Raw genomic sequence first — 14,067 nt, 5'->3', positions numbered from 1 at the left:
AGTAATTTTGGATTTTTATGGAATACCAAATAAGTTATTTGTGAATACTTAGAAATCTTTAATCATTGGAATATAGCGTAGATCATCGGAATCAAATTACTCCAAAATAAGGATCATCGGTGATCTAAAATTATCTCAAAGATTCTGTTCGGATCACGAAATGGCACCTTTAGGAAAGGAAAGCTTACATCCATTCCTTCTAGCAAAAGATGTCCACCTCCATGCCACTTCGATGCGACCCCCATTTACGAGCCCAGTCTCTCCTTACCAACTCAACATCAACGCCTCTTTCACAATACGGGCTGATGCTGTAACAAAACGTTGATAAGCCGTATGTGCCGCCAGCTGCACTAAGAAGAGCTACCGCATATCATGCCAATTCGTGGCAAGCACTCGACAGCAAAAAAAAGTCGGTATCGAGCACAGTAAACGACGCTCTCCCCCCTCCTTTTCATCCTCCAAAAAGCAAAAGCAGGGTCTCCCTTGCAGCGTTGTGTATCGTCACAATACCTGCCATCCGGAGCCACTTTATTATTGGAACGAAAGTAACGGCCTTTCTTTATTTACCCCAGTATAATCTGATTTTAATAATACTACTAGATTGTGTTATTGTTTTTATAAATATATATATATATATATTATTTGAATTGATTTAGAGATATAAATATCTAAAATCATTTTTTTTTTTGGTACATGGGTAGCTCATACTAGTCTGGAGCGAGCACTACCATTTGAATTAAAACAAAATCATAATTTCAAGAGATTAACAAAAATAGCAAGGTATAATTCGAATAGTTATTACAATAGAAGGTGATATAGCTGGCATTTATTGTTTATCTCTTGGACACATGAAGAAATTTTTTGGATTGGACTCCTGTCCCCTTCTAAGAGCACCTTAGAAAAATACATTCACAATTTTCTAAAGAAATATGAGAAATATATCTTGTTCAAATCTATTTCTTGCATCTGGGTAAATAAAGGTAACATGTGAATGGAATGTTGAAGTCAATTTTTTCAGTGTCTCATCTGAATGTCATTTTGTGATTCTCTTTTTCATCCGCGTAAACACCATTTGATTCCAACAAAAGTAAAGTGAAACAAACATACGAATCTAGAAAACAAAAATACTATAAGATGCAGGGGTGGCCCAATGCATTTGGGGGCCTAAGGCAAACTCACTAAGGGGGGCCTTTTTTTTTTTTTTTAAATGATGAAAGAATTTTTGAAGACTTCCTCTTGTTGACGGGAATCTATGCTTAGATTCTTTTTTTCTAAACCTTGTTTACTATGCTTCAATCTTGAATAAGAATTAGTATATCTTTAGGGTTCATTACCGTATTTGCTCATTGTGTGCAAACAATATCATACTGTTTTCATCTCATCTCAGCTCACTGCTTGGTATCCTAGTTTATCCAGTGATCCACTATCAAAATTAGTCTAAGAGAGAGCCAATACCTTCTTCCTTGCTTCAGCTCATATCCTAAGCTCAGTATTGAATAAAATCTACTAAATTCTCAAAGCAAACTTTTCTTGTGCAACTTGAATATTTTTTCTCTAACCTGTTTGAGTTTGGAAACATCCAACAATGCCAGCGTCCGCCAATGCTCATGATCGTACTACTTAAAATGTCTAGTCCAAGGCCCCACATAGCATATGTGCTTGAGACTCTACAATTGCCCCAGCATGGAACTGATAGTCTGCGTTACCTTTCATGATCGAACTGCAACCACACATTTTTTGTATTCCATTTTCCACCATTCTCCTCCTTATCCTCTCTGCTTCTTCCCATTTTTCTGAAGCAGCATAAATATTCGATAGCACTACATATTGTGCATCTTCAGTGGATCCAGCACTAGAATTCATGGTTCCAATCTCATCCCTCTCAAGCATTTCATCGAATAACTTACGAGCAACAGCGGGCTGATGACATTTACAGTACACAGAGACAAATGTGGTAGTCATTGTGTTGATACCAATAAGCATAGACAGGCAAATCAAAAAATATATTGTTGTATGCAGTTACAAGATTCATAATCATATGTTGTTACAAGACATACACAACCTAAAGACATATAGTTGCATATAGTGGGTGAATAGGTGTCAGAAAAGAAGTAAAATTTGTTGGTGTTGTGACACGGGACTACCAAATGGGAAAGACTCAAAAATCATAGAATGAGGTCATCTGACAAGTGACAATCAAAGAAGTAAAAACAGTGCCATCTCGCCGACGCTCAAAATCCATTTGGAATCTAGAAAATGTCTGATTTTTGCAATTGGTTAAACAAAATATTGAAAAACCCCAAATGTATGACCAGCCTTTAGAATGCTCGCATCGAGAGCAACCGGAAAGAACCATCGGAATCTAAACTGGGGCTCCATGAACAGCTGAAAAAGAAAAAAGAAGGCGAAACCCACCTGAACAGCTAAAAAGATCTCTCTTTTCCACCATTTTTACATTTAAATGCAAGCTATAAATGAGAAAGCGATGGAAAAAAACACTAAAAAAAACCATTTCCCCCCTGCGATTTTTCTTGTATAAATTGCAAATTATCAACAGGAAACCAGGTAAATCTGTTCAAAAAGATAGTATTTTGATACGGTTTCGGCAACAATAGACCCAGAACAGACAACAAACAGCGATAAAACTCAACTCCAAACTCAAATCTGCCCCTCCGCTTCTCAAAACCCGCAAACACAGGAAACCCAGCACCATTCAAGAAACAAGAATGATCTATACAGCACGATTATTGCCCTCTAAGGCTCTAAATCACATGGATGAGCGAAAAATCCATTTTTGAGGGATTCTGGAAGGAAAGAGGAAGAAGAGGAGGAGAAGAAGGCTCACCCAAAAATCGTAGGCAATGGAGGTGTGATCACCTGACAGCTATTCCTCAGCTCTCAGCTATTCCTCACCTCATCCCAGCCGTAAACGTATCCCAAATCCCTTGTCCCCACTCCACAGCGGCGTAGTTCAGGCTTTTGGGGCGGGGCCTTTTAATGGGCCGGGGCCTTAGGCGACCGCCTAGGTCGCCTAAGGGTCGGGCCGGCCCTGATAAGATGCATCAGACACTCAATGAAAGAAGTTTAAAAAAAATGAGCGGCTCTGGTTAATGGCATGTATCATATATCTACTATAAAATATAATTTCTCGTCAAATGAAATAATTTTTTGAGAGTACAGTATGCAATAGTATAGTTAGATATGGGGGGAAAAAAAAATCAAAGTCTTCGCTGCAGACCTCTGCCGTCCAAAATGTTTCTCACATGCAACTGACCTTTTCATCGTCTCTCTAATAACTCTAATAAGAAGTTTCAATTCCACCCTTTTATCCCCCTCCCCTCCCCACCCTAATTTTTTTTCCTTTTTTTTTCCCACGCCACCAGGCCACCTCGACACCCATAACCCAAATGCCACCAAAAAAAAAAAAAGGCCACCACCAATTCCACACCTCAAAACCCACTGCCTCCACTCTCCTCTCATCTCAGCGGCAACTCTCGGAACCGTTTCTTCCCTTCCCCCGTACAGAAACTGACACCCCCTCCGAGCAGCCATTAAAACTCCCCGGCCTACCCCTTTATCAGCAAACAAAACTGCAGCGGAACCGTCCAACTCCGAACCAACTCCTCGCTCCATTCAATTCCCCTTCTTATCTCTTTCTCTCTCTTCGCTTCTTTCTTTCTTTCTTCTTCTTCTTCTTCTTTTTTCTCACCCTCCCTGGATGATCCTCCGATCCCCATTTGACCTTCGGCTCTAAAATCTCACCTACCCCTACCAAAACCCATAAAAATCAAAGAAGTTTCACCCAAACCCAATTCCCTGCCCTGTCCTTTTCCCCTCTCGAGCTTCTCACTCCCCCAGCATTTAGCTGGGAAATCTTTCTTTCCCATCGACGCGTTCTCTGGAAAAATTCAATGCGTTTTCCAAGATCTTGAGACCTCTCCGCTTGCCATGGATCTCGAGGGCGGCATCTACTCCAGTCCCTCCAAGGTAAGCTGGATTGCTCATCTGTTCCCTGTCTCATCTCATCTTGGCATCTAGTTTTTATGCGCTGATAAGGATTCGAGGGCTGGGTGATGACAGAGGGATTCGTGGAGGGCGGTGTTAACTTTGGCGTACCAGAGCCTGGGGGTGGTGTACGGGGACCTGAGCACGTCGCCGCTGTACGTGTACAAGAGCACCTTCGCGGAGGACATCCAGCACTCGGAGACGAACGAGGAGATCTACGGCGTGCTCTCCTTCGTCTTCTGGACCCTTACCCTCGTCCCGCTCCTCAAGTACGTCTTCATCGTGCTCCGAGCCGATGACAACGGCGAGGGCGGCACCTTCGCGCTCTACTCCCTCCTCTGCCGCCACGCCCGTGTCGGCTTCCTCCCTAACGGCCAGCTTGCCGACGAGGAGCTATCCGCGTATAAAAAAGGGGAGAGCATCGGCGGCCGCGGGACGGTGGGCGGCGCGGCCGCGTCGAGGGTGAGGAGGATGCTGGAGAAGCACCAGGTGCTGCAGCGGTGCTTGCTGGTGCTGGCGCTCATAGGGACGTGCATGGTCATCGGGGACGGCGTCCTCACCCCTGCTATTTCTGGTCGTGCTCTTACTTTGGCCTGGACTTCTATAGTTCTATTTGGGTTATTTGGTTTTTGTCCCGCCCCCTCCCCCCCTTCTCTCTCTCTCTCTCCTTTTTTGAATCTTTTCTGATTACGCGATCAGTGATTTGGCAGTTTTTTCGGCGGTTTCGGGGCTGGAGCTTTCAACGTCCAGAGAGCAGCATAAATGTAAGGGAATTCTGAGGTTTGAATATTTTCTTGGATAAATAATTATAGCGTATGGAACAAGTTACTGTAGACAGAGAAAAATGCGGCCTGGACAATCAATAGTTTGCTTTTGCAAGTGATTTGAGCGGCACGATCATAATCATTTGGTTCTTTTATGATATAGGCTGTTGCTAGAGCGTGGCGATGATTTTTTTTTTTTTTTTTAATCATGGTTCTATTGATGCAAATGATTGAGTATTGCTTGGTTGTTTGGTAAACGTTTGAGACTGAGACTCAAAGATCCGTATAACTGGACTCTCATGCTCTGGTTGAACTTTCTGCTTGTCTAATTTAACAATATACTCTTCTGGGTAGCCTGAGAGCAACCTTAGATCTTCATTTAGATGCAGATTACACTCATCTGTTGAGCTGTTTCAACCAGGTACATAGAATTAAATATATGCAACTTTGTTTACATTAATATTATTCGGACAACCACAATTGTGATGCATCAGGCCTTAGTTTCATACAGGCTGGCCCTTCTGATTGATGAATCCTCAGCTCATCTGGTATATATAAGAAAGGGGTCACGGTAGATTCAAAAGTATACTAGGGACTTCATCATTTTGATGAATGACTGACGGGGCAGTCTATTTATAATTTCTTTAGAGCTCTGGAAGAATAATATGGACAACAAGCTGAACATGTATATGTTGCAATGTTTATACAAAACTAGGGGTTGCCATTACAATCATAACATATCCTGCCCAAGTTGGTTCATGACTTTTCTACAGGATCAAGACAAGAAGATAAGTTGTTAAACTGTTAACAGGAAGGGAATGTTTTATAGAGGCAATATAACTAGAAATGTTTATGAATGATTTGATATGAGGTGGCTAAGGCATCAAGTCCAACAGATGAGATAGGATGATGCTTGTGGATGCACAGCCATGGATGGAAAATTATGGGTGCTGATAACCAAACAGATCGACCAGCATAAGTAACAAGAATAGTTTGCAGGTGCGTAGAGAGTTTTCAGGTAAGCTCATTTGAGCATGACTGGTTCTCTGGCAGCATAATGGACTCTTATTGAAGTGACAATATAAATTTTCAAAATTGTGGCCTAATTTGCTCAACTGGTTGTGTGGATAACAAAGCAAGAAGTAACAATGCTTCATCACATAGAACTTCAAGATGGCAAGATTGGCATATATTTGGTTGATCATGAGAATACTAGCTGATGCACTCCACTGAGTGAGTAGGCTAGCTGGTGACATCACTTGGAGTGACTGAAGTTTCGAGCATCACAGCAACACTGCAAATTCGTGGTGTCAGAACTTTTTAGGGTGCAGTGGAGGTGTGACTGTTCGTCAATATAAGCAATCAATGGTGAAAATGATTGCTAAATTTCATGACAAGGTCTTTTGGATAGTGAAGTTGGTTTAAAGAAAACTAACATCATGAAGTACAAAGGATATATGCAAAATGGAACAACTCCATCAGAAGTGAAGTGTAAGATGCAGTAATTGGCCGCTCTCAAGATTTTCAAATCTCAAGCAAAGGTCTCTTAGATGGCCACACAAGCAGATAGATAACAATGCTCTAGTACCAAAGTCGTCGCTGGGGTCTGAGGCACATGCAATTGAAGTAAGGTTCCTAAGTATGAAGATACGTACCATAGCATGTTCAGACCCGAAAATGAAGCAATATGTTAAGAGAAAAAATGCAATAACCTAGATGTCCAAGAATCAGCTTTGACTAAATAACGAGACAATTGGATGTTCTACAAAACAAAGATCATTATCAACAAAAGAACCCATGAAAGTTTTAAGAACCCAAAAAGAAATTTCAGATTAGAAGAATATTATAGCCTATATTTAGTTCAATGTGAATCAGGGGGTGGAATTGTGAGCTTAAGGGGAATTTTGAAAACAAGCTGCTATAGACATGACATGGAAGGAAGCATGAGCAGCTTACTGAAAATCAGTCAAGCATTGCATATAAAATTATGTTAGATGGCATGGAATAGCCATACGTGATACATAAGAAACACCGTAGTTTGATGAAGTCCAAATACAGTAGTAACATAAAGCAGATTGAGATGACAATAAACCCAAAGGCTAGCAGGGTGACTTGGAACCCTTTTAGGTCAGGAGAACCTTTTCCTGCTAAACATACATGCAGCATAAACAAGCCTTATATCAGGCAACTTAAACTAAAAAAGGATAATAGAATTTCACCTCATACCAAAATCTTAGGTCCTGCAGTGAATCCAAGAAATAACAAGTCCTTTTAAGCCTAAAACTCGAATTTCAGTGCAGGAGATAATAGAAATAATGTTCTTTAGGGTGATATTTTTAAAAGCTGAATAGATTAAAATGAACCATTGCTATTTGAAGTGATGATGTCCTTTCATGTTGGATATTATCTTTGAGGGACTATTTGCAGTTGAAAAGGAGAGGGCAAGCCTTGGCGTAATGGTACAGGTTTGAAACATGTGGTGATAAGGCTGCGTATATCTGACCCTCCCAAGATCCTATAATAACGGGAGGCTCATGCTCTAGGCCACCCTTTTTGTAGTTAAAGGGGAGGTGAAAATGAGAGTTTTATCACAAGTCCTTTGGTGGTATGGTGATGTTGAAGGATCGAAGAGGCTCACCAAAGAAGTATTCAGATCCCGAAATAAAATCTGATTTATTTTAGCCATATAGAAGTCAGCATTCATGGTGCACTGGCGGTGAAAAGTTTACAAGAAACTTGGTGAATTGATAAATGTCCAATTACAGCAAACTCTTTAAAAGCTGGTTTACAATAACTTTTACTATATTGATAAGTCCTGCTAGATTCTATGCATGAGAGGGTAAATTCAACACAATGACGGAGATGATGATGTAGGATGGCGATCCCATGCTCTGATATCACAATACTTGGGGAACAAGTTCTGGGGTGAATACTGCATTTCAGCAAGTCATCAGTCCTGATATAGAATTATGAAGGGTAGATGATGGTGATCCCATGATTTAGTATTCCAAAATTTGAGGAACAAGTTCTCCTCGAGTTTTGGGGTGAATATATTTCAGCACGGCATCCATCCTACGAAAATAAGGGATTCATGCACAATGAGCACTGGAGAACATGTTAAATAGTGCATGATGGAACCATGATGTAGGCTCCAAAAGAAGAGATCCCATTTCTTGTGGAAATCCTTATACAAAAGAATAACAACACATACATAACATCAGTGGTTGGTAATTCATAAAGGATGGATACATAAAATTTATGGGTTTGAGATACTTCGTTCATCTACTGGAAAAGTGTGTTGTGATTTTGGCCCCTTTATTTCTTGAACTCACGAGCTTGGTTTTTGTTCTTCCCTTTATTTCCTTTTCTGTTTCCTTTCTGCTATCGTACCTTATTCTGGAATAATATACACCACCTTTGACTTTGGCTCCGTACTGAGGTTTGCTCAGAAGCAGTTTGACATATCTATTAGCAAAAGCTGCGATAATGCGATGCCACTTCCCTCAAAGAAGTGAAAGAACATGAATTGAACATGACAAAGAGGTTGCAAGAAGAGAACTTTTTAGAATAATCATGAAAGTTGGAGACTGCATATCAAATTTAGGATTACTTTTCTAGGTCCTGTCTTCAGTAGGGTGAAGAGATAGTAGGGTTTTAGTGATGTAAGATTATTTCTAAACTCAAGAGATAGCATGACAGGTAAATTTATTGTCTTCTCATTCTTTTTCACTTATAGCAGCTGTATTATGAGTTGAGTGTCAAGATACTATTTTTGTTCAGTACACATCTTGTAGTTATATAGGATGTAATTTGTGAATGAAATTATGGACTTAAGACAAATAATATGTTGCTTAGGATGCTGACAAATGATTGCCATTCAGTTGCTGACTGTTGGCAGACTGAGTTCTAAGTATGCTGCGTACTCGCCGGTTGCTTATGTATCAGTTATTTGTGCCTTCAAGTTCACTTGCTTTGTTGATTTTCCTGTGCAAATCCATACTTACAGAAATCAGGTTTTGAATTTATATTTACTTCTTCAACATCCATTAACCTGCAGATGTGGAAGTTCCTGTTGCATGTTTTGTACTGGTTTGCTTGTTTGCTCTGCAACATTATGGTACCCATCGAGTGGGATTTCTTTTTGCGCCAATCGTCATTACTTGGCTTCTATGTATCAGCATGATTGGTGTCTATAACATTTTCCATTGGAACCCACATGTTTATCAAGCACTCTCTCCGTACTACATGTACAAGTTCTTGAAAAAGACTCAAAGAGGAGGTTGGATGTCCTTGGGTGGAATCTTATTATGCATTACAGGTATGTGAACATGACTTATTTTCTCTGATTGTCTGCCCATTATGCATATATCATATTCTAATTATTTTTCATTCTTGCAGGTTCTGAAGCTATGTTTGCTGATCTGGGACATTTCTCACAGTTATCGATAAAGGTAAGAAACATAAGTCAAAAGATTTAAGGAATCTTAACTCCCTGTGGTGTGCTGGACATGCATGCTCTATTTGATGCATCTGTTTAATAATTTTAATAAGTTCTCCTAGAGCTCCAAGTTCTCTTGAAATTTTACATTTGCAACTCTTGCAGTTCCATGTACATATTTGCATTCTTATATGACAATAATCGATTTGTTTGAATCTTTAGGCTAGCTGATGAGAAGTAGCAAATGAAGAATTCTTACAAGGGCAAATTATATGACAGTCACTTATGTATCCAATCGCAGCGGTCTACCATGTTGCAAATATTATATTTTCTTTCTCGAGCTTCTGCTTAAGACCATGCTAGTCTTTTACCTAACCTTTTGGAGCTGATAAAGTTGGTTTCTTTTATTTGATTGGAGAATTGGATTCTGTATAGATTTCTTGTAACTTTCTCCTGTGTTGATCATTGTCACTTATGGTTATGCATCTAGATTTAGAGGGACATGAATATCTGTTTAGGCAATTTGATATATGCTCCTTCTTGTAAGGGGACTGGTTATATTTCATTCATAGACACCTTGCTTGTTTGTTATGCTTTCAGCAGCCAGGGGTACTGTACTAGATCTTTCTAATGAACCATTCTCATCTGCAGATTGCTTTTACTTCTGTGGTTTATCCATCATTGATCCTCGCATATATGGGACAGGCTGCATATCTATCTAAACATCATATTATTCAAAGTGATTATCGAATTGGATTCTATGTATCCGTACCAGGTAGTCAGTAGTCACTTTTAAGTTTTTGTACTTTTAATACAATGGAATCAAGAATTTTTTTTTTTATGTATAACATGTTGACTTTCAGCATATTGATATTTAGAGATTTATCTTGTTAGAGCGGATAAGATGGCCTGTTTTGGCAATAGCTATACTTGCAGCTGTTGTGGGAAGCCAAGCCATTATCACTGGCACGTTTTCCATCATCAAACAGTGCTCTGCTTTGGCCTGCTTTCCTAGAGTGAAGATAATTCACACATCATCTAAAGTACATGGACAAATATACATTCCAGAGATTAACTGGATCTTAATGATATTGTGCTTGGCTGTTACTGTTGGTTTCAGAGACACAAAGCGCATGGGTAATGCATCAGGTAAGACATTGGAGATATAATCAGCTATTCCCTTTGAATTCTATGCTTAACCCTTCTGTTTTAACATATCACAAACCAGCCTCAAGCGTATACACAGAGGCATGCAGTCATTGCTGTTTGAATAATTATGTGCCTTCTGATAGGAACTAATTTTAGGACATAGGTGACACCCTTTTCAATTCCCGTTGCCCTTAATAATTAAATCTTTACACGTGCATTGAATGTTTAGTTGAAACTACTGTAACTGACTGAGCTACCTCTTTAGAAATCAACTTATAAGTTATAACAAGGCTCTCTTCATTCTGATCCTAAATCCTTCTCTGCATCAAATTTGAAACTATCATTTGGTATTATATGTCATATATTGGATCTATTGATTTGATTTGGATGATTTGCTGAAGATCAATCTTAGGAATTTTAGCTTGAACTATTGACGCCCATAATCAGGTCAGTTAGGTAAACTTGATCATGATCAGACTTTGTCAACGAAGATTTTGGCTTTTAAATGAAAATATTTAGAAATATTAGCTCATTTCCTCCTTCCATTTGTAATATTGTCTATATATTCCATTATCTGTAGTTATCAAGATCTTTGATTGTCAACTTTGGATTTGTATAAAGATAATGATCAAATCCAAGTCTTTTGGACCCTTTATCATGAAGACCATACATGATTTCTGCGATTTATGAACATTAGACCTGTTTAATGTACCATTGATTATAATGGGTACCATGATGCCCTCAAGACTAGCACATGATGTGAAGATACTGAAAGTGATAAGCGGTCAAGCTGTAAATGAACATATTCGATATTTGTATCCCATTATGGATGTTAACTAGTGACTTGTATACATCTTAAGTCAGCAGATTCTTCACTAAATTTCTTGCAACTGAATAGTACCTTCCAAGAGGATGCTTGCTTGGACTTTCATCATTTTCACACCATCTTTGCATAGAAAAACAAATAAAAAAGAAAATCCAGCGCAGTCTGAATGAAAACCTTTGTTGTTTCACTATTCCTACTCATGTGCAAGTTGTATTATAAATCACGACAAGAGCTAATGTTTTTTTGGTTCTTCCTTGGAACAGGATTGGCAGTAATAACCGTCATGCTGGTCACCACCTGCTTGATGTCCCTGGTGATGGTCTTGTGTTGGCGTAAGAGCATCTTTGTGGCTGTATGTTTCTTACTCTTCTTTGGCACAATCGAAGCTCTCTATTTCTCGGCTTCTCTTATCAAGTTCTTAGAAGGAGCTTGGGTACCTGTTGCCCTCTCCATCATTGTCATGATTATCATGTATGTCTGGCACTATGGCACCCTGAAGAAATACGAGTTTGATGTCCAAAATAAGGTTTCCATCAACTGGCTCCTCAGCCTCGGTCCTTCCCTTGGAATTGTTCGCGTGAAAGGGATTGGCCTCATACATACTGAGCTAGTATCAGGAATCCCGGCCATCTTCTCCCATTTCGTCACCAACCTACCTGCATTCCACCAGGTCTGCTATTTTAATTTGCTTTTCCACTGGTAAACTATATATCGAGCACATTAAATAGTAAAAATGACCTATGTTCGATATGTTTCTTGATCATTGTTCTTCTATGGGATCTGCTTCTCCCTCACACAATTTCAATTACATGCCACAATGCATCAGGTCCTCGTCTTCCTCTGCATCAAGTCAGTCCAAGTGCCACACGTCCGGCCGGAGGAGCGGTTCCTTGTGGGTCGAATCGGCCCCAAGAAGCACAGGCTCTATAGGTGCATCGTCCGCTATGGATACCATGATGTCCACAAGGACGACTTGGAGTTCGAGACGGACTTGGTTTGCAGCATAGCAGAGTTCATAAGGTCAGGGGCTTCTGAAGCCAATGGCATAGCGGAAGAGCCTGAGAAGGATGAAGAGAGAATGGCTGTTGTTGGAGCTGGAGTCCGTTTTGGCGAGGTCGATGTGGAGCCAGCGGATGCGGCCGGCCCTTCAGATTCTAGAGAGATACAATCGCCGGTGATTGCGACGAGGAAAAAGGTGAGGTTTGTGCTGCCCGAGAGCCCGCAGATGGATGGCGGGGTGAGGGAGGAGCTTCAGGATTTGATGGAGGCAAGGGAAGCAGGGACGGCCTTCATCCTTGGGCGTTCCTACGTCAGGGCAAAGAGTGGCTCAGGTTGGATCAAGAGGCTGGCGATCGATCTAGGGTATGATTTTTTGAGCAGGAATAGCAGGTGTCCGGCTTATGCAGTTGGCATCCCTCATGCATCCACTCTGGAGGTAGGGATGATTTATCGTGTCTGAGTTTTTTGATGATACAGTTGTATATGTTCGTTTCTCATGTAAATTATTGTACAAGTTTAGCCTCTCGTCACCTTGCGCTGTTTTCAAATAGCATTCGTGGGAAGCCACGTTCTTGCGGGTGATGAAGGGGCAAAAGCATGAAAAAGAAGAATTCATGTCTGCAAAATTTTTAACTTGTCTTGAATTTATGACAGAGAGAATGTAATTAATCAGATTAAACAATCTGATACACTATTGAGGTTGAAAGATACGGTAAGAAAAGCGGATAATGTGCTGAAGGCATTGCTGATCATGGGAAACCTAACATCAATGGCTCTACATGATGATGATGGGTTGCTGGACTTTGGCTCAGGATATTTTGTCATCCTTGAATGTTTGTGCTGCCGTGGCGATTCCAGTCCTATCCATTAGAAGAATTGTTATGATATCTGTGGCACCAATTATGCCAGGCTTTAGGAAAAACTGCTCTCGTCCCTTTCGGCTTTGCCCAAGGTGCACTCGGAAAAGCTTTTTAGTTGGATTTTTTTTTTGCATTAATATTTTTATAAATATTGAACTTTGTATGAATATTTTTTCAAAATTGATATTTTTATCTATATCTTACTTGTTTTATTATTCTATTTTTTTATCTTTATTTTTGTATATATACACACACCATCTAACATCATTAAAAAATTATTAATTTTAAATTAAAATAACTAAAATATTTTTAATGGATAGATGTGAAAAAAAAATATTTATAAGGCAATCATAATGGAGAATAAAAAAGTATTTTTAAAATTTTATTTTATTTTTAATTAAAATAAATATGATTTTTATTAATGATGTTAGAAGAATCATTATATTTGGAACATTTGTGGAAAAACAGGTCAAGAATCTCTGATCTCAACCTGGTATATTAACGGTGCTCCAATTTTCTCGATTGCTCTCTAAACTTTCAGTCGAATCTCTGATCTCAACCTGGTGTTCCAGGTAATCAGGGTTGTAGTTATTTAAATTGGCATGATCTGCCTACAAGATGAACAGGAGAAAGGGATCATTAATGGCTCATCCAGTGTAATCGGAAGCATCAGCGTAAGCTCTAGAGCAGCCAAGCAAACAGGAAGCACTTGACCCCACGTATACTGGCTTCTTAGATGGTTGCGAGTGCATTTTGACTTTAGGTTGGAATCTCAAAGCCCAACTCATCTTAAATGGCTCGCCTTAATGGTGGTTTATGGAGGGGTTTTGGGGTCCATGCCAATGGAGTCTCAGGTTGAATGCATTGTTGGCATATTAAGGGATCTTTAAAGGATAGATATGTATGAGGGGGATTCAATTCAATGTTTTGGCCCTTTTGGGGACTGAGAACATGTAAGGAGAGTTCATGTACTTAGGTAATTTTGTAGTGAAGTATCCACGTAATGAGAATCAAATTGTCAGCCAA

General features: G+C 39.7%; 1 protein-coding gene across 2 annotated transcripts; it reads left to right on the top strand.

The window, feature by feature from the left end:
• Positions 1-3,394: 3,394 nt before the first annotated feature.
• On the top strand, positions 3,395-12,933 carry KUP6 (K+ uptake permease 6). 2 transcript variants are annotated; one of them, XM_026801842.4, is made up of 10 exons: positions 3,395-3,987; positions 4,081-4,579; positions 4,716-4,769; positions 8,827-9,087; positions 9,168-9,220; positions 9,859-9,982; positions 10,102-10,356; positions 11,446-11,852; positions 12,009-12,617; positions 12,836-12,933. In XM_026801842.4, exons 1-10 carry the CDS (start codon positions 3,949-3,951, stop codon positions 12,848-12,850), a joined length of 2,316 nt encoding a protein of 771 aa, XP_026657643.1. In that variant the 5' UTR covers positions 3,395-3,948; the 3' UTR covers positions 12,851-12,933. The 2 variants fall into 2 exon arrangements, with proteins under 2 accessions (XP_026657643.1, XP_017696571.1); XM_017841082.5 differs by lacking the exon at positions 12,836-12,933 and having other exon boundaries at positions 12,009-12,807.
• The last annotated feature ends 1,134 nt before the right edge of the window (positions 12,934-14,067 follow it).

This window comes from Phoenix dactylifera, chromosome 2 (genome assembly GCF_051530095.1).
Source record: "Phoenix dactylifera cultivar Ajwa chromosome 2, Ajwa_hap1_PhDact_Kaust_v1.1, whole genome shotgun sequence".
Taxonomy (NCBI): Eukaryota; Viridiplantae; Streptophyta; class Magnoliopsida; order Arecales; family Arecaceae; genus Phoenix; species Phoenix dactylifera.
Note: the sequence above shows the minus strand (reverse complement) of the source record. Positions and strands in the feature narration are given on the sequence as shown.

Bases quoted from the DNA above. Each gene is read 5' to 3' on its own strand.
- KUP6 (XM_017841082.5), top strand. From the start codon at position 3,949: ATGGATCTCGAGGGCGGCATCTACTCCAGTCCCTCCAAG. The intron at 4,770-8,826 runs GTAAGGGAATTC...ATTAACCTGCAG, and splicing joins GTCCAGAGAGCAGCATAAAT to ATGTGGAAGTTCCTGTTGCA. The intron at 10,357-11,445 runs GTAAGACATTGG...TCCTTGGAACAG, and splicing joins GCGCATGGGTAATGCATCAG to GATTGGCAGTAATAACCGTC.